This window comes from Thermobia domestica, chromosome 11 (assembly GCF_964235325.1).
Source record: "Thermobia domestica chromosome 11, izTheDome1.hap1.1, whole genome shotgun sequence".
In the NCBI taxonomy this organism is placed as follows: domain Eukaryota; kingdom Metazoa; phylum Arthropoda; class Insecta; order Zygentoma; family Lepismatidae; genus Thermobia; species Thermobia domestica.
Window position 1 is genome coordinate 20628126 of NC_137464.1, and position 20595 is coordinate 20648720.

General features: G+C 36.9%; 1 protein-coding gene across 1 annotated transcript in view; it reads right to left on the minus strand.

Annotated features, from left to right (window-relative positions):
• LOC145663963 (uncharacterized) overlaps nt 1-20595 on the minus strand; it is a gene marked incomplete at its 5' end in the record, with an annotated part of 98504 nt that overhangs the window by 28193 nt on the left and 49716 nt on the right. The window contains 2 exon segments of the mRNA XM_081730196.1: nt 4095-4435; nt 13800-13860. Coding sequence (XP_081586322.1) covers nt 4095-4435; nt 13800-13860 — 402 coding nt within the window.

The following is a 20595-nucleotide window of genomic DNA, read 5'->3' on the forward strand; positions in this document are numbered from 1 at the left end:
TAAAGCCAGCTTACGTTTTCTAAACTCTAGCTGATTTACTTCGAAACCGAACACACGTTTAAGTGTGCCGTTAGCGTTCGCAGATCGCAGTATGACATTTTAACTGATTTCTTTCCGTTCCTCCTCCTCCTCATCTATCAGGTGAAAACTTAAACGGTATCTTTTACACATAAGTTCTGCAAGACTCTCGGAAATTTCCAGTTTTATTTGTCTCTAGCGAATTTTTTTTTGGTAGATGTATCACAAACTTAGTTTTTTTTTTTTCCAAAAAAGGGAAGAAATTTAATGCAGTCTTTTAGAAAATTAGGGTGGGGAGGATTGCGTGCTACAGTGAAATTTAGAGCTGTGTCGGTGGTAGTTCACTACCAGAAGGGCTACCCCTACCGAATTGGTCAAAATGGAGTAGCCAGACGAAGCGTGTTCTGGGAGAAGGCAGCAGTTCTCCATTAGCCAAGTTGGCGGAAATCATAGTGATTGGTACGGCAACTTGGATATTAGTCCCAGGCGTGGTCAGAGTGACTTTAACGGCTGGGATACTGCGGGGTGGAAGGCAACGGGAAACCACCACTCTATTTTCCCTAGTTTGCTGGCAGCAAAAATAGAACATATGTACAATGGTCTTTCGCAGGTCAATGTAGTTCCGGAGGTAAAATATCCCCCCATTCGGATCTCCGGGAGGGGGATGGCTTGGGAAGGACTATTGGACGAGAAAGTAATAATGAGGGGAACACAGACAGAGAAAGACAGGGAAGAGCAAAAGGTTTAGGATAGGGACATGGAACGTACGTACTATGTTACAGGGAGGAAAATTAGAAAATCTTAAAAGAAGAAATGAAACAAAATAATTTAGATTTGGTAGGCGTTTGTGAAGTTAGATGGGAAGATAATGGGGTATTGAACAGCGAAGAATATAGAATGTTTTACTCAGGTAATGAAAAGGGCGGTCATAATGGCGTAGGAATAATTCTTGGAAAGCGCTTAAAAGAGAAGGTAGTGAAAGTAGAATTTATTGATGATAGAGTTAAGATGTTAAGACTTAAAGGGAAAACGAAGGATCTAGTGGTGATACAGACATATGCACCGACGACTTCGCATGCAAATGAAGAAGTAGAGGAAAATTATGAGAAAATAGAAGAAATTATAGATAGGGAGAAGAAGGGTGCATGCATAATTCTTAATGGGAGATTTCAATGCAGTTGTAGGAGAAAAACAGGAAGGTAAAACCGTAGGCAAATATGGTTTAGGCGAAAGAAATGAAAGGGGAGACGGACTGGTGAATTTCTGTAGACAGAATTCACTAGTAATTGGGAACACTTGGTTCAATCAGCACAAGAGAAGAAGATATACATGGACATCACCAATAGACGGCGGAAGATATCAGATAGACTATGTTATGATTCAGAACAGGTATCGGAATAGCTTAAAGAACGCGAAGACCCTTCCTGGGGCTAATATTTTCTCTGATCACAATCTTGTGCTGGCCGAAGTAGATATTCAACTGAAAAATGTAGGCAGAAGAAAAGTAGGTAACAAAGTGTTGAATACTGAAAAGTTGAAAAACGAGGAAATAAGAAATCTTTTCGTTGAAAAATTCGAAGAAAAATGTTCAAACGAGGAAAGAATAGGCTCAGGTAGTAACGCACGGTGGGAACATATTAAACGTTGCTTACAGCAGGCTGCAGAAGAAGCAGTAAGTTACCGTGAACACAAAACTGCTAAAAAAAACCATGGGTTACAGAGCAGATGTTACAGAAAATGAGGGAGAGGAAGATGTGGAAACAGGTTGATACAGAAGAGGGCAGAAAGATGTACAGAAAGTTAAATAATGAATTACGAAGAGAAACAGACAGAGCGAGGGAAGAGTTTTACAAAAGAAAATGCGAGGACATAGAAAAATTAGAAAGAGTTGGGAAATATGAGGAAATGTACAAGGAGGTGAAATCTATGGAATTTCGGAGGAAACAAGGGAGTATTATGATGGCAGTATAAAATAAGAATGGGAAGGTAGTCAGTGAGAGAAATGAGGTCATAGAAAGGTGGAAAGAATACGTTGAAGACTTGCATGAGAGTAGGGATAGACCGTGTAGCCTAAATGTTGAAGTAGAAAATGAAGTAGGCGAGGATGATAAAGGATTTAGTATTTTTCGGGATGAGTTTGAAAAGGCTATATCCGAGATTAGGAATGGAAAGACAACCGGAATAGATAACATACCAATCGAATTCATTAAAAGTATAGGAGACAAGGGGAAGAAAGAATTGTTGCGACTATGCAATGAAATATATGAAACAGGAGAATGGCCAAAAGACTTTCTGAAAACGATCATGATACCGATGGCTAAGAAATCGAACCCAAAGAGATGTGAGGATTATAGAACTATTAGTCTCATATCTCATGCAGCTAAAATTCTGCTCCGATTACTGAACAGAAGGTTATATGGAAGAAGAAATAAAGATGTTGAGGAGGAGCAGTTCGGGTTCAGAAGAGGCAAGGGCACAAGAGATGCTATTGGATTATTAAGGGCGATCGGTGAAAGATTTATAGAAAAAGGGAAAGAGGTATATGTTGTATTTTTTGATCTAGAAAAGGCTTTGGACCGCGTGAATTGGGAATTGTTGTTGGGAGTTCTAACAAAGATAGGGTTGGAATGGAAAGATAGAAGACTTATAAGAAACTTATACATGAACCAACAAGTAAGTGTTAGGATAGGGGAAGAACTGACGGAAGAGAGTGCAACGGGAAGGGGAGTTCGACAAGGATGCTGCCTATCGCCAACACTATTTAATGTCTATCTAGAAGAGATAGTGAAAAAGAGCCTACATGATAATGATGGCATTTCGGTAGGAGGTAGAATGATTAGATGCATAAGATTTGCAGACGATATGGCGCTTCTTGCAGAATCTGAAAAGAAAATCAATAAAATGTTAGAAAAAATGAGAAAGGGCTTTGAAGAATATGGGATGAAAATAAATGTTAGAAAGACAAAAGCCATGGTGATTGGAACGAAGGGGCCTGTGACAAATGTAAAAGTAGAAGGGGAGAAAATAGAACAAGTGAATAGTTTTCGATACCTGGGTAGTATTCTTAGTAATGGCATGAAATGCGAACGTGAAATAAAAGCAAGGATAGGAATGGCGAAAGAAGCCTTTAGGAGGAAGAAAAGTCTGTTTTGTGGGACCTTGAATAAAGAGTTGAGAAAAAGACCCATAAAATGCTTCGTGTGGAGTGTTGTACTGTATGGGGCGGAAACGTGGACATTACGTAAAGGTGATGAAAATCGACTGGAAGCCTTCGAAATGTGGGTGTGGAGAAGAATGGAAAGAATTAGTTGGGTAGAGCGGAAAACGAATGAGAGTGTGTTAGAAATGGTGGGTGAGAAAAGAACACTTTTAGATATTATTAGGAAGAGGAAGAGAAACTGGTTGGGACATTGCCTAAGAAGGGATTGTATCATGAGGGACGTCCTAGAGGGTATGGTGGCGGGAAAGAGAGGGAGGGGGCGAAGGAGACTACAATTAATGGATGATATTAAAACAGAAAAATCGTACGTGAAGACGAAGAGGTTAGCGGAAGACCGTGGAGCATGGAAGCTTCTCAGCTGCGGCAAGTGACCTGCCAATAAAGGCAGAATACCTGTGATGATGATGACTTTTAGAAAATAAAACTATGGACAATTTCGAGAAAGAAAAAAGAAACTAAATTCCTGTATACAGGGTGTTTTAAAACAACACCGACAACGTTTGGGAGGTGATTCCTGACACCAAGATAAGACGAAAAGTATAGACCAACCTGGGTGCACAAATGCTTCCTTTCGGAGTTATAGGATTCTGAAACATGGAAATTTGGATAGGGCTTAAATGAAGTCTTGACCCAACTACGGTAGGTCCCATAGTTTTGGAGCTATGGACCTTTAAAGTTCATTTTTTCATGTTTTTGGCAGCCTGTAACTCCGAAAGGAAGCATTTGTGCACTCAGGTTGGTCTACACTTTTTGTCTTATCTTGGTATGAGGAATCACCTCCCAAACGTTGTCAGTGTTGTTTTAAACACCCTGTATATACTCTATACTGATTTAAGAAATTATTTTTGTAACTTACCTACTTCTTGAAGGGATACAACTGAAGTGTTTAAACTAATGTTTGCTATTTGACTACTCTTAAGTTTATTTTCCTGAACAGCAATATTTTCTTTATCCTTCTTCGTTGGTGCAGCCTCTCTCTTCCTCCCGGTAGGTTTAACCGAAGACTGGTCGCGTTCCACACAATCTGCATCTTTCCCATCACTCGCTCGTTTCCTCTTCCTCTTCGACTTTCTAGTACTCGGCTGTTTTTGTTGTTGCTTCTTACTTTTGTTTAGATCCTTCTTTGTTTGGTTTATCGGATACGCTTCTGCTAGAGGTTTCAAACTTCTGTCTTCCTGACGCGAAGTTGGCTTCTTCCTAAAATAAAATGTAATTTCTAAAGAGATAGTATGTAACATGATGCGTACCAAAATTACGTTTCGCTTTGCCGTTCATTCAACTAGGAAGGGCAGATTAATATAATTATACATAAATTAACTTATGGCTTGACTGTGCAACATTTCGACCTCCTATGTTCCCTTTTAATAAATTCACCTGTAAAGTTTTGATTTGATTTGGAGTTAAGTGTCACTTTCAGTAGCAAGGCTATATGAGACGTGGACCTACTGCTTCACGTGGGATCCAAACCATATGAACTCCCGCTGGGAATCGAACCCAGGTCTCCCACGCCAACCGCTTAGCCACAAGAGAACTATAATTCACCTGTAAAGGAAAGCCCTTTTTTGATAGTGACCTGAAATGATGGATTTCAGCGTTGAGGTGACTAATGAGGCTTCTGTCTATATGTTGTCGAAAACGTATCGATAGTCATCAGTTAAAGGATGTTTGTGGAAACACTGTCCTTGCTGACTGTACTGTGCGTGCGTGAATTTATGGGGAGGTTAACTGAAAGTCTGCCAACGCTCGGAAGCCAATTTTGTGTAACCACTGCATACACAGATGAAAACACTGTTGTTGTTCATGGAGGACAGAAGATTAACTGTTTCGGATATATGAATTCTTACAGGATTCTCTCATTGCATCATGGAAAGAATTTTGCAGATCATTTGAAGTTGTCCAAGCTGCCTCACATTAGGTCCCGCTACAGATGGATGAAAAGAAAAAGGTCATTCAGACAAGAATCTAGCATCTTACGGGATATGAACATCGAGGTGGTCCCATATCCATTCTGCTACCACGAACTAACTATACCTCTGTCTGTTTCCAAAACTGAAGGATTAATTTCAAGTTAGGTGTTTTGAGTCCAGAAGTGCTCTTGAAAGTATTACTTTCCAGCGTCTAAAACATAAAGAATTCTCAGACAATTTTGGTAGTAGAATACAAAGATAGCATGTGTGTAGATTTGGATAGAAATTGAGATTAAAAAAAAAAAAAAAAAAAAAATGACAGAAATATATAATTCGAAAACTGTGAAAGTTATGGGAAAACGGAACGTAATTTTGGTATGCATCTCCAAGTTCTTTGGCAATAGTATGCTGCCATGGTATTAAAAGAATTAAGTGTACGGTGGCTCAGTGGTAGAGCGCTTACCTCTGGTGCGTGAGGTCCCTGGTTCGATCCACGGTCAAGTAAGTTGTGGTGGACAACATCGTGTCCGTGGGTTTTCTCGGGGTACGGCCGTTTCCTCCCACTTTCTCATTCCACTAATTCTTACATTACCATTCATTTGCTTTAATATCCGTCTCTTTCAGCCTAAAGGGCATAATCTTGGGACGTTAAACTGTAAGATTTCATTTCATATCACTTCATAAAAGGATTAAATACAACAATGGATAGATATCAGGTCTAGAAAAAAAAGATGAGAATTGAAGAACAGTAATTCGCTTTATATTTTAAAACTCATCCACATGTCTGCCATCATTCTCAAACGTTCCACCAGAAGTTTATTTATTTATTTTTGAATTATCCTTTCAGGATGTCTACTGTATTTTCAAAGACTACTTTTCCCTAATTTTTCTAGGTATACTTTGTTAGTAAGCGAAAATGAATGCAATTAGCAAGAACTTTCATAAGAATGAAAGATGAGGGCTACTGTATGTATCTCTCTATAAATTATAACAGATGCTGTTGTTGATACGATCATCGAGAACTCAGCTGATCAAATTAATATTGTAATTATGTATACAGGCATTTAAATACATACTGTCATATATCATTATAAATACTGAATAAACTGATGTCTTGGTGGAGAATTGTACAGTAACTAATACAAAAGACGGCTAATGGAATAGTGGTATATTACGGTAGAATCATTTTATATCTACGTATTGGCATTTTTCTACGTTCACTGCATTATTTGACTATATTATTAACATTGATTATTTAAGTTTAATCGGTGCAGTAATATTTCCTGTATGTTGATGGTGTTTTTATTTCACAGAAACAAGAATTGTTTACTTGAAATTGTCAATTTTAAAAGTTTTTGGATTTGACTAGTTGGACTTTAGCATCCTTTTAGCATCCAGGCTAAGTAAGACATGAACTTACATTTTTTAAAAAAGTGGAATCTGAACCATCATAGTGCATTCAAATTCCAAGGTTCGACAATCGAACCAAGGACTTTGTGCATTAACGACACGCGTGCTAACCACAAGAACATCGGGGAGGGCTCCTCTAAAAGTAATATATTCTTCTACATTAGATATAAAATCATACCTATATATTAGAAAACATACATTGTGAAGAGATTTAAAAATGCTCAACTGAGAGAAATTTGCAGTATCTTAAAATGAAATAAAATGTAAGATTCATATTATTGTTAAAATAAAGAAGATAGAATAATAGAATTGTTTATCAGAAAAATTCTGTTTTTGAGATCATAGACGCAGCTAAAATTATAATAAAAAAACTCCAGTTACGGTTGTTTAGCTTTTCAAGTTTTCCAGATACCCTGCTTAAAAAAAAAAAAAAAAATCGAGAGCAGCTGTTCTATTACTACTCCTCGAAAATGCTTCAGGTCCTGATTTTACATAGTATACAGCTTAGATTTCTCCATAACGGAAGTCGTCTCCAGAATTTAGGGCAGGTGACTGTGGCAATCACCTTCCACCAATTGAGTCTTGTGAACTATATATAAAACACGAGGGCTCCTCTTACGTTGCGATAATGCTCGTCTCCATATGGATACTGATGTAGTGGCCAGAATTAATGAACTGAGGTACGATTTATTGCCATACCGACTTCTTTTTTAAACATCTGGTTTCACCAGATTCCCATTTGAAAATACTTTGCTGGCCTTTGATTTTCTTAAGACGCAGGGTTTAAAGCATCAATGAAGGATATTTTTTTTTTTTTTTTTTTTCATGATGGTATAAGGGTTTTGGAATACTGTTGGAGCAAGTGTATTAGCATCAAGGGAGACTATATTGAAAAATAGAATCTCACGAGGCAAATAAGGTTTTGTACGTCATTTTGTGAACTTTTTCAAAAGAACTTCCTAGTTGTAATCAGAAAAAAAAAAAATATCACCATAGATTGCAAACATTACATGCTGATTAGAAGTTATTATTGAAGTTGCTACGGTCAAAATTGCTAATTTATTTCAACCAATGTTACTGTTTATGTCTATATCAACAGACCAATCACGGATGAACGGTTAGGGTCCTTGTTTCAAGATCGTGAGGTCTTGAGTTCTTAATATTGAAGTTTTTACAGGGTTTCCCTTCCTCCATATCTCATCAGACAAACGCTGGGATTGTACCTTTAAAAATAAGCTGTGTCCGGCTAAGGACTAAACTCGCTGATATGAAATCCTAAGACATTTCAGTCGACTAGCCGTGATTTTAATTTTTTTTTTTAAATCAATTGTTGTTTAATTTACTTTTTAATACAGTTGTTCGAACTGACATTTTCTTGTTCATTTGTTCCAATAGGTTTTTGTAGAGTATTTATTACATAAGTAAACACCGTAGTCCACTGGTTAAAGCGTTGGATTCATGTCCGCGTGGTCCCGGGTTCGATTCCCGGCCGGTGCTTTCTCAATTTTCGGCGTCCACCCCGCGTCGTGAGGCAAACTGGGAAGTTATATGAAAACAAGACATGGCGGCCACTAAGTATAGAAAGCTCCTGATGCATGTTAGGGAAAGGGCGTCACAACGCACTGACCACATGCTCGCCAATAGACTGGACGTAGTTCAACCGGTAGCTACAAGATGGCGCTGGAGCAGGCTTAGGCCCACAAAATGGGCTGTTACGTCACGTGGTTTGTTTCTTTTATTTACTACATTAACTTGCTCCTCGTCGTACCAGAAGCCAATACTCGACTTACACAGTATTTTTATGTACAATTCGTAAATATACAGGGTGTCCGAGAAGTCCTTCCCTGATTACAGAAATTGATAACTCAGGCTAGAAATAAGATAGAAATATGAAACTGGTGTTGAATTGTTTACAAACTATAAAAGTTTTTTGTCTGTGTTAGGTTTGTTCTGTTTTACCAAGTCTCAATTTTGTTTGTTTTAGGTTTGTAGTACGTAAGTAAGAAGCCCAAGAAGCCATGCCAACCTGGTTCAGGATGGTTACCTGTTCAGGATACCATCACATCTGCAGTGTACCTGGATATGTTGCAGCTGTATGTTATTCCTCAGCTGCTTCAGTATCGCCCCGATGTCGTTTTTCAGCAAGACGATGCACCACCTCATTGGGGTTTGGACGTCCGTGCCTATCTCGATAAGACATTTCCTGGGCGATGGATTGGTCGTGATGGACCAACAGCTTGGCCTCCACGCTCTCCTGACATAACCCCATTAGACTTCTTTTTATGGGGTTATGTCAAGGATGAGGTCTACCGAACACGTGTACCAGATCTTGAAACCCTGCAGCAACGAATAACCACAGTCGTTGCATCGATCCCTCCAGTGATGTTGGCTAATGTGTGGATGGAAATTGAATATCGCCTAGATGTGCTACGTGCTACCAAGGGTGCTCATGTGGAAGTGTACTGATGTGACCAAAACTTTTATAGTTTGTAAACAATTCAACACCAGTTTCATATTTCTATCTTATTTCTAGCCTGAGTTACCAATTTCTGTAATCAGGGAAGGACTTCTCGGACACCCTGTATCTAATAATAAGAAACGTGTTACTTAAGAAATTCCTGTATTTGGATCTTTTTACATGCAAAATATGAACGAACATTGTTTCTCAATTAAATTGAAATTAAATACAGTAACAAACTGAGGGGAACTGTCGTCAGAATGACTACTTCAGAACAGAATGCACCGTTCAATGTCAGGTTCAACCGTGAAGGGATTGATGGTTAGACCACACCTTATGCATGAATTCACTCCGGAATTTTCTATTTTAAGAAACAGTGTCTGCCCTCCCCAAATCATTAATTGTAATTCTCATTCTTTCTACTATCTTATAGAGCGAAATCATGTGGGAAGTAAACTAATTAATCAGAGCGACGAAACTGAACTGTTAGCCAATCATCCTGACTGAAATTCTTGCTTAGTCACACTCGGGAACCGTTGATAATGGGTCGAACACTCAGCCGCAGCTACACAAATCTCAATGTTCAATACACTTTACACGAGAGAATCACTCGAAGAAAAAAAGAAAAAAATCATACTGTAATCTGTAATGAAGAAATGCCCACACTGGAAATCTCTAGTACAATAAATTAATTTACTCTGTAATATATTTCTATAGAGGTAGGAGAGGGAGGCAAGTATGTCGCTCCCTAAGGTCCAGTCTACTACGCCTAGAGGTCAATCCGAGCCTATACGGACACAAACAATTCCGTGTTGACCACCAGCCTTGAGTCAATTAACGAAATACTTTAATCGAGAGGTAACGAAGTTCGGTGTAGAAAATCACAAATAACAACAAAGAAAGCTGCTGCTCTGATTACAGTTATCAGTGTAACTCATTATGAAGTGTGTATTTTGTATAGTTGCATTTCACGAACTAAAATTAACTCAAACAATTATTGAGTGCATTCAAAAGGAGAAGAGTCTGGGTTAAGGTTGAATTCAGACATGTTTAACGGGGGCTCAGCCCACCCTAAAATATATATGCGACCCCACAATATCTGTTACGCATGCATTGAAATATTTACTTTTTCTGTTTATTTATTATTTTTCGGAAATAAAGGAGTCTTAAAAAAAACTTTTGTGTTTTAAAGAGAATTAGTTTTTTTTTCTTTCTTTTACCCATACTATTGTTCTAATTAACAAACTGCGTTCTCGTATAATCCCATGTTAGCCTTCATACTCCTGACTCATTCTTCACATATGTATTGCGTAGGTTTCGAGACGTGCTGTTTTAGAAGCCTTCTTGTACTGTTGGGAGCAAGGGAGGAAGGCAAAAAGTCGAAAGAGAGTCTCTCACATGGAGGTGTAATGTGAGGGTTTTCCACACTGTTTTTAAAGAAAGGTTTTTGTGTTTTGTACTTTTTATCCGGCATTCACCTGGTGGGATTAAGGAAATTCTTTGGAAAATTTTGAGTTAGAATGACCTTGCCGGACCAAATACGGAAGTGTTTTTCTCATATACCCCTTAATTTTTTTATGGCTCCCCTTCCCTTGTACAAAAGTCTGAATTCAACACAGGTCTGGACACAACTTCTGGATACTAACTGAAAAACCAAACGCTTAGATCGCTGTCAGTTTTATTTCTCCGAAGTATATCGTTGGTTAACTATTGCCTCTGACTTCTCATACACAAAGAATAACATGTTTCATTTAGAGGAAATACGGGTAATCCTATAAAACGGGTTATAATGGCATTCCTTACTCCTGGCCTTCTCCTGGATTATACTGTGATTATAACTCCGATTTCCTAGAATTTTTAAGCAAACCATACAATCACTTCACATAGATACCAAACTTTAGAGATAGCTGTACTATTACAAAATTTGTATTTTACGTTCCACGATATGCCTTGTAGCCTGAAAGAGACCTGAATGGGCACACTCTAAAACTGAAGGAATGAGAATGTGCGAGGAAACAGGAAAACCCCGAGGAAATCTACGCACACAGTGTTGTCCACCACAACTCTCATTAGCAGGAATCGAACCAGGGACCTCTCGCACCAGAGACGAACACAGTATCATTGAGCGATCGTGCTCCCAAGTAGCATATAAGAGCGTAATCCAGAAACTAAAGAACATTTTGGTATAAAACAAGTTATGAGTACAATATTTATTAGACGCACACTACAAACCTTAAAACCTTTTATCCACGCAGCACATAGCTACTAAGGCCAGCATAAGCACATGCCATAAATGCAGCTCATAGATGCTATCTTCTTAACATGGTCACTTTCATTATCTGCTTATGTGATTTAATAGAATAAGTCTTTTCGCATTCTAAATCTGTACCACAGCTCGCGGGATTGTCAATATTCAAGGAGATACTTGTAAGTCGACGAACAACTGCATTCTCTTACGGCCTCGCTCAAACTCAGCTAGAAGCACACGAAATTTATTAAACACGTACACGAACGGAAAGCTGTCACAGATTGGTTAAATATTTGGCAGCAACTAAATTCAACTACAGTATATATACGAGGGCTGTTCGGAAAGTAATCTCCGACTGGTTAAAAAAGAAACCAAAGTAAATAATAATAATTTATTATATACATCTGAAAACAACTACTTTGCTCTATTTTTCAACATAGCTTCCATAAACATTCAAGAACTTATCATATATCTGTACTAGCTTAGAAATTCAATCAATATAAAAGTCTCCCGCCTGTGCCTTGAGCCAGCCTGTGACCGTATCTTTCACGACCTCATATAACACAGTCCTAAAAATTAGTGGAAATTCATCGGAAAGCTCAGAGATTGTGAAATGTTAATTTTCACGAACTTTTCCATCAATTTTCTGAACGAGCTCATCAGTGACCTCTGATGGCCTGCCACTCCTCTCTTCGTCATGAATGTTCGTTCGTTCACTTTTAAATGAACGAACCCATTCACGAACAACTCCTTCACTCATCACACTTGGTCCATACATGGCACAAAGTTCCCGATGAATAGCTGCTGCCGAATTATTACTTTGCCGTAAGAAAACGTAAAGCGTGTCCGTAAAAATACTGTCAATACTATGATTAAAGAGGTATTATGTCGCTTTGGATAATCGTATTTAAATAAAATTGGTCACATTTGAAAGAAAAACTCAAACATTTTTGTGCAAGTCAACAATGGACAACAATGCCAATAATGGATGAGATCAAACAGAAAAAGTAAATTCACCACTCATGTTTAGTTTGTGATATGGTTTCATTGTTGGATATTTAGCAGGCAGTTGCTGTTTCTGAAGGAGGTCACTTGGGAAGTTTTTATGTTTCCGTACTGTTATGCTGTAATGTGCTAACGCAAATTTAAATTTCCTTTCGTTGTGTTGTGTTGTGTTGTTACCGGTATTAAAGAACGGAGTTATGGCGACCTCACAAGAAAGAAGTTGCTGTGTTTTGGAATATCACACCACGCAGAGTCTGATGCGGGTTTAGCGTGCTTTTAGGCGAAGGTTTCAACATCAGGCTCCTACACACGCGTCAATTTTGAAGTGATACCAGTGTAAGTTCTTATCAGTGCTGCCATCCAGTCCATTTCATCAGATATGTTGAAGCGTGTGTGGCGTGAATGGGAATATCATACTGCTGTCTGCATCACACTCGTGTAGCCCACATTCAATGTCTATGGGGTGAGTTTTTCTTTCAAATGTGATCAATTTCATTTAAATACGATTATCCAAAGCGACATAATGCCACTTTAAAATGTGATAGTATTTTTATGAACACGCTGTATAACAGCTCGCACCTCGCACTTGGAGGGATTTCCTATTGCAGCACACATTTTGAGACGTTAGAAAAGTGGAACTAGTGATCAGACACCTTCACTCTACCATGGCTGGATACAGACTGATGATCTGAGTGATGTCAACCTGAAACATTATGAAATCCCATGTCGAGAGGCAAAAAAGTCCCATTTTACGTATGAATTTCCCACGTTATACTAATTAAAAGTATTCTATAATAGTAAAAATTAAATTTCTCTGTGTTAGTCACTTTTTACAATATCTAAATGAACTTCTCGAAAAATCCCATATATATACTGCTTTTTATCCCTTTCCAAGAAAATAAGGTCAAAACCTCCCACGATATGGAATTTTTCCCACAGGTTGGCATCACTGACTGATCTACCGAGCACTGCTGCCCCCACTATTTCACGCACAGTGACCAATCGGAGGTTACTTTCCGAACGCGCTTCGTAATACAACTGATACTGCGCTGCGGTGCCTACGTGGATACGTAGTTAGGATTGTAGTGGGTCCAACAAATCTTTCTCACTTACCTCTTGCTCTACACGTTTCTACACCAAAACGTCTTTAATTTTCTGGATTTCTCTCGTATACTGTAATTTCTGAAATTAAGGACAACATTAAGCAAAAGCCCAAGTGCTAGTCTGCAAGCAACAAATAGCTCTTTTAGTGCAATATGATTAACTTAAACCAAAAGGATATAGGATAGTATAGCATTCAATTAAAATCTGTTAGCTGAGTTAAATCACTGTACTTAATAAAAAATCCTTTTTTTATTATTATAACTATTACAAACAAAAGCTTAAATACAGGCAGGTATGATACTGGATAAAGTGAAAACAAGTTTGAATAATCCTAATCCAAACAAGAGGACTAGGAGAGTCACGCTGCATGCGATTCCAAATGTACTGTGTGGATAAAATAAAACGACGTGCAGAAGGTGTTATACTCACTGGTCCACAGCATCAGAGAAAAATTTGCTTGTTGACTCCTGGTCTACATTTGCTTCTCCCACTGAAAAAAAGAAAGATAAAAATGAAATCTTTTACGTTTTACGTCCCACGCTACGCTGGCTACGCTAAAGGAGACGGTGGTGATGAGAAATGAATGAAATGGTGGAATGAAGAAAGGGGGAGGAAACGAGAGAACCCCGAGAAAACCCACGCACACGGTGTCTGTCCACTACAAAGCTCACTTGACGCGAGCTGGGATCGAACCAAGGACAGTATGCACCAGAGGTGAACACTCTACCAGTGATCTACCGCAGCCCCTCCAAAAAGTGTAATAGATAAAATAATAATAATAATAATAATAATAATAATAATAATAATAATAATAATAATAATAATAATAATAATACATTAAATCTACGAACAGACAGTTTAAACTGAATATTAACAATAAAAATATTCTAAAAATATTATCACGATCAGAAATATTGTGATGTACGATCTCTTGCTGAGAACTGAAAACCTTCCATCCACTTCTGAAGGTTTCACTAAGAATCTTTTATTTTTTTTACGCAAGACTACCCAGATCTTCTTACTCTTCTTCATTTATCTCCTACCATAGTTACCTAATACTATTTTTTCCTTAAATAATGTCCTAACTAATTACTAATTCATTCGATGAGACGCACAGTGTATCTACTAATTGTAATTAAAAAAACTCATACCTGAAAACACCAAAAAGACAAAATCTACGTACGGTATCCAGACACTCCTCACCTGTTCCTCGACACATCGGAAGAAAACTTGCTGCTACATAAAAAACATAATGTGTGCATTTCTTTGTCCGCCTTGCAGATTAAAAATGAAGGGAAGAGAACATCATGTGTATATATCGAGGACAAGGTGAGGAGCGCCTTGATACTGTATTTTTGGATATTTGAAGGTATCATTTAAAAAAAATGATTTATTTATTGTTAATATGTTTATTATCTTGTTTTCTCTTTTAAACTAAGTCTAATGTGGTATTTTTTTCAATTTCTTCACTTGAGTTTCATCATACCTTAATCCAGCCTTTCCCAAACTTTTCCACACTGCGGCTCCCCTTAGAGTCTACAATACATGTGAAGGCCCCCTTGCAATATGTACGGTTAGTATTTATATTTCTTTTCCATGTTAGTATATATCTATCTATCTATCTATCTATATCTATCTATCTATCTATCTATCTATCTATATATATATATATATATATATATATATATATATATATATATATATATATATATATATATATATATATATATATATATATATATATATATATATATATATATATATATATATATATATGTCAAGGTTGGCAAAAACAATGGTTTTTATTTTTTTTAAAAAACCAAAAACCAGGTTTTTTGGTTTAAACCCGGTTTTTTTTTTTGGTTTAAACCAGGTTTTTTGGTTTAAATAATTTGCTCTATGTATTTATATCACATATGGACAGAAATAATCTTGTTTCGCCTTGGTGTTAGTATGCAACAACCGGATTATGCTGGAAGGAGTCACATAAGCTTAAAGCGTAATCCAAACAGCTTCTCGGCTTACATCCAAGAGAAATTGTCCTCCATTTGAACTCGGAACCGGGACTAATTGGCTACAGATGCGATACGTCTGCCGACTCACTCACGAAGGACTCCTGATAAAAATAGGTTGACTGATTACATATTTGTTAATATAATCGTCAAGAGTCATTAGGACACAAGGTCAAAAAGATAAACAATTGTACAAGTGGAACCATTATACAGAATTACATATGGACACTTTCAAAGTACTACAGGGTACAGAAGAACTAATTTAGTCTAAGTCAGTTCACTACGACTTGTATTAGTCAAAGTTAAAGAAACACAACGACTTACTTTGCATATCAGTAAGAAAAGTGAATAAAGATACGAATTATTTGAGTCCACTTTGGCTCTGACCCATTTATACATAAATAGTCACCAAAGATTCTTGCCTCAATAATTGCCTCTCGTGGGGTTTGTATGACCCCCTCCCCAAAAAAAGTATGGCGATTCGATGCATTTTATCAATAGTAAACATCATTAAAACGAAACAATGTTTAAAATTTTCTTTTGGTTACATAATAATAATAATAACTATAAAAAAATTACAAAAGAAACATCCATAAAGTTACATAAAAAAGTTGCTTTTGTAATATAATCTCTTTGAGTAAAGGATGGGGAATTTAGGTCTGAATATAGTACGAATAATATATGGGAGTGAAACGTGATAACCCACAAATGTGTGTTCATCAAGATTTTGCGAATAGTTACACTTTTACGAACATATTTCGTTTTCTGGTTTAAACCAAGGTTTAAACCATGGTTTAAACCAGCCAACCCTGATATATATTATAAGGGTATGGGTGCGAGTGTTTTTGTTTTTCTTTGCAGTAGTATGATTATCATTTTATTATCATATTAGAGTGTTATGATGCCTCGGCTAGTCTTAGGTTTCAACCTGGGACCGGAGACCTTGACTAAGATGTTGCAAATATACAAGGTGTTTCAGAACAACACCGACAACGTTTGGGAGGTGATTCCTGACACTAAGACAAGACAAAAACTATAGACCAACCTGCCGAAAACATGAAAAAATTAAGTTTAAAGGATTATAGGCCCAAAAGTATGGGATCTACCGTAGTCGGGTCAAGAGTTCACTTAGGAACTAGTATGTGCCCTATCCAAATATCCATGTTTCAGAATCCTAAGGTACTCACGCAACAATATTTATAGAGGGAGTTTGGTTACGGGCATATAAATTGAAGTACTCACCAACTATCTCTATAAAAAATGTTACGGAAGTATCACAGGATTCTGAAACATGGATATCTGGATAGGGCACATATAAGTTTCTAAGTAAAGTCTTGACTCCAATACGGCAGGTCCCATAGTTTTGGAGCTATGGGCCTTTAAACTTCATTTTTTTATGTTTTCGGCAGCCTATAACTCCGAAAGGAAGCATTTGTGCACCCAGGTTGGTCTAAACTTTTTGTCTTATCATGGTGTCAGAAATCACCTCCCAAACGCTGTTAAAAACCCTGTATAAATAAACCAAAGAAAACAGCTTAGTCAAGGGTTTTTGACAAATGAAAGAATGGGCCTTTTCGAGTCGCGTATTATGTCAAAGAGGATTTTCCTTTCAAGATATTTTACAAACACGTACATCAGTCTCTACACGCTTTTTGTCTCTATCAGAAAAGAATGGAGTCTAGGCAAATTCCTGTAGATCGAATACCACTTATCACGCAAATTGACATGTCATTATTAATTCGATCATTTAACTTAAAACGGTGTATTTCTCACCACTGTGTGTGCCTTCCTCAGATTGGTTTGCGGACCCCAGGCTGGGAAAGGCTGCTCTAATCTATTAAATACCTGAAATATTGCACTCATGCGATATGAAACTTATTGTTCTAACCTCACATCTTTGTATGTTTGCTTTATTTTCAACTAAATCATCACCATCAGTATACAGTTTCTCGGTAATTCTTCTGTTTCGTGTACAATATTTCATATCATATAGAAACATATCTATCTTACTTTCTTTCTCCAAATTCTACCTTATTTCCTTTTCCATTTTCTGTTACTAATGACGTTTTCAGATTCGTCCTCCGATAATTTAACCTTTTGACATCTTTATTTACTTGATTCTCACCCCCCAACACCAGTACTACAAGGTTCGTTACTATCTTCATATAATTCCTAAAACTTTATTTCTATCACTATCTTTCATTCTTATTTTACACTGTTACACAAAACCATCTTCCATTTTAATTTTCTTCTACTGTCCCACAGAACAATGTAAAAGGTAAATACCTTTGCCTAAAGCTTGTTTGAATTCTGAGTGATTCACAAGGAAATGTCGTAAGGATAATGGAAAGTAATTCTGAACAACAACAACAATAATAAGATCCTATATGCATATGTTCTATTCTATCACAATATCACAATACAGTGAAATATCCCTTAACGGACACCTCTATAATACTGACAGATTTTTATGTCCCAGCAAAAATATATATGTTCTCTTACAGAACAAAACCCTCCCTTTTACGGACACTCTCAGATACGGACGCGGACAGTTGATTTCTTCCCCAAACGTTCCAATATCCTCTTCATAACGGACAGGATTTATTCTCAGTTCTGCGATATATTATAGTAAACAGAAAAGTTTTTTTTCCCCACAAGTGTATCTATCATGAGTCTAGACCTGGTGAACCAGAACCGCTTCAAGCTGAACTTGAAATCGTTCTTTTTTTTTTTTTTTTTTCTGCCCGCAAGAAACTGCTTTCTAGTGGAAATCCTAGAAAATCTTCAATAACACTCATGCAGGGGCAGTCGTATGGCTAAGAATTCTATGCGAAATATCTTCCCTTCCCTAACAAATTTAATCCTTTTTGCTCTTGGCCTTGCATGTTTCCCGACAATTTCATAGATGATAAAACAAACATTGTTTTACATTTTCAACGAACAATGTTTCCTCTCTTACTTTTTTTTGGAAAAGCAACATTTTTCTTATGATACTGGAACAAGTCTGGGTTGGAGTTTTCCCGGCTTCCTTTTTTACTTTCTCTAAGAGGATATTCTTTGTGACTGTGACTGGGTCAATAAACATATGCACTCCCAATAACTTGCCTTTTCATCCATTTCGGCAACGAAGATACCGCGTCAGTACACAAACACACACGTTTCTTCCACAACCGTACTGAGGGTTCTCAGAGGGCACTTGCTAATGAATTTTATTACCCTTGTAGAGGAAAAAGCATGCCTTTTTCGCTAAACAGAAAGTTCAGGCGATTGCAGTATACGAATATATTAACATATCTCCCAGTAATATATCTAATCTTATTTATCAGAAATGAATTTCTCCTTCATCTCTTTGCGTAATTCAAATATGTACTAAATAGAGTTTTTTCATTTTGAATTTTACGTATTTACGCTCATACATAATGTATATTACTGCATACAATTACCGTTTTCAGAAATTACATTTCTGTAACCTCTCTGTAACGGACAAAAATTCATGTCCCATTGATGCCCGTTATTCAGAGGTTTCACTGAATTGCGAGCGGTGATGATATTTAGTAAGAAACAAGCAAAAAGGCTAATATTCACCGCAAAAAATAGCAGTGGCGTCTATCGGGTAAAATGTCAGTGTGATAAAGTATATATGGGTTAAACAAAAAGGAATATTCGCACTAGAATAACTGAACACATTTGTACATCAAAATCTTGGAGCCTGCAACAGTTGTCGGGTCGGGCAACGCATCTTAGAGATTATAACCATAACATTGCAGATTAATCTTTAATTGAGAAAGCTAAAACAGCAACGGAACGAAAAATCAAAGAATCATATTATGTCCATAAAGAGAAACCTATACTTAATTTAGATAGGGGAGAAATAAATATGATTTGGAGCAATCTTTTTATTGCATACTTTTGCCATTTGAAGGGGAAAAAAAATGAACAACAGCAGTGAGTGACTATTCGCATTTGTTTAATTTTAGACAGAAGATTTGTGTTTTCTTAATTCTTTTAATCTTTTTTTCCCCTTCCTTTCCAAGTTCTCCTTCATGTTTTAAAATCCTCTTTGAATTTTAAGTAAGCTGAAGAAAGCACTTTTTATATGTAAAAGAAAATTGCTATTTTTTTGCGGAATTAGCCTTTTTGCTTGTCTCTTACTATGTTCTATTCTATTTTTTTCGAATGGGAGACTGTTCACATTTTCTTAGTTTGAAACTCGACAAAATTCACTAAAATATTTATAGAATTTGCTGTACACCTTCCTTCTTAGCATGTATCCTCGCAAAAATTTGGTCGAGTGGTATTTATCCTTCATAGGGTAAAAAGGAGCATTTTCGACTATTTTTATCCAAATCTCCGCCTAAAAGCAATGTCTATTTTTAAACATATACAGTGCTTCTGACCGACAATACTTGCCCCTTTTCGGGCATGGTCTTGCTTACTGTGTATAGTTCATCCATAAACTATACACTTTCTATGGATTTTTTTTTTTTTTTTTTTAGTTGATTTAAATGTTTTGAATATTTTATTTTTGATTTGTCCCGCAAATCTGAATGATTTCTCTCTGAGCACTCCTAAATACTAATGTAACGTATTTTTATTAAACATTCAACTTTATCAACATTTTATATTCACAATTAACTTTCATTAGTAGATAGACGAACTTAAACAAAAAATAATATCAACTTAAAAAAAAAAAAAAAAAACTGTGTTCTTTATGTGAAAACTCAGTGCTCATATATATATACTCTTAGGATCGTCCTTATGTTTCGACTTACGAGTTATTTTGAATCACAGCTCCTAAAATAGTTCTATATCAGGCCAAAGTAATCCATGAGAAGAATTAGCTTAACGGTGTCTCAAGCGACCTTTAATTTTGAATATATTTATAATGTACAGTCCGCAGCAAAAAACCTGCAACATGAGCATGTAAGTTCATTGTGAAACTATGCCTAACAGCGCAGGGAATCAACATAACGTCTAAGTGGCACGAATCACGCCAGGAGAAACCTTGGCGTCCTCTCCTGCACACTTATTTTGGAGCAAAGGACTTCTTCGTTTCACAATATACTTTCATGCCCATGTTGCAAGATTTTTACTGCGGTCTGTACAATATGAAGCAGAGGTACGTTGTAAGTTTGGAATGGCTAGATAAAGTGACACCACATCTTGGATAGGGGTAATGAAGGAAGAATCGCATCTATTATTCTATAGTATTA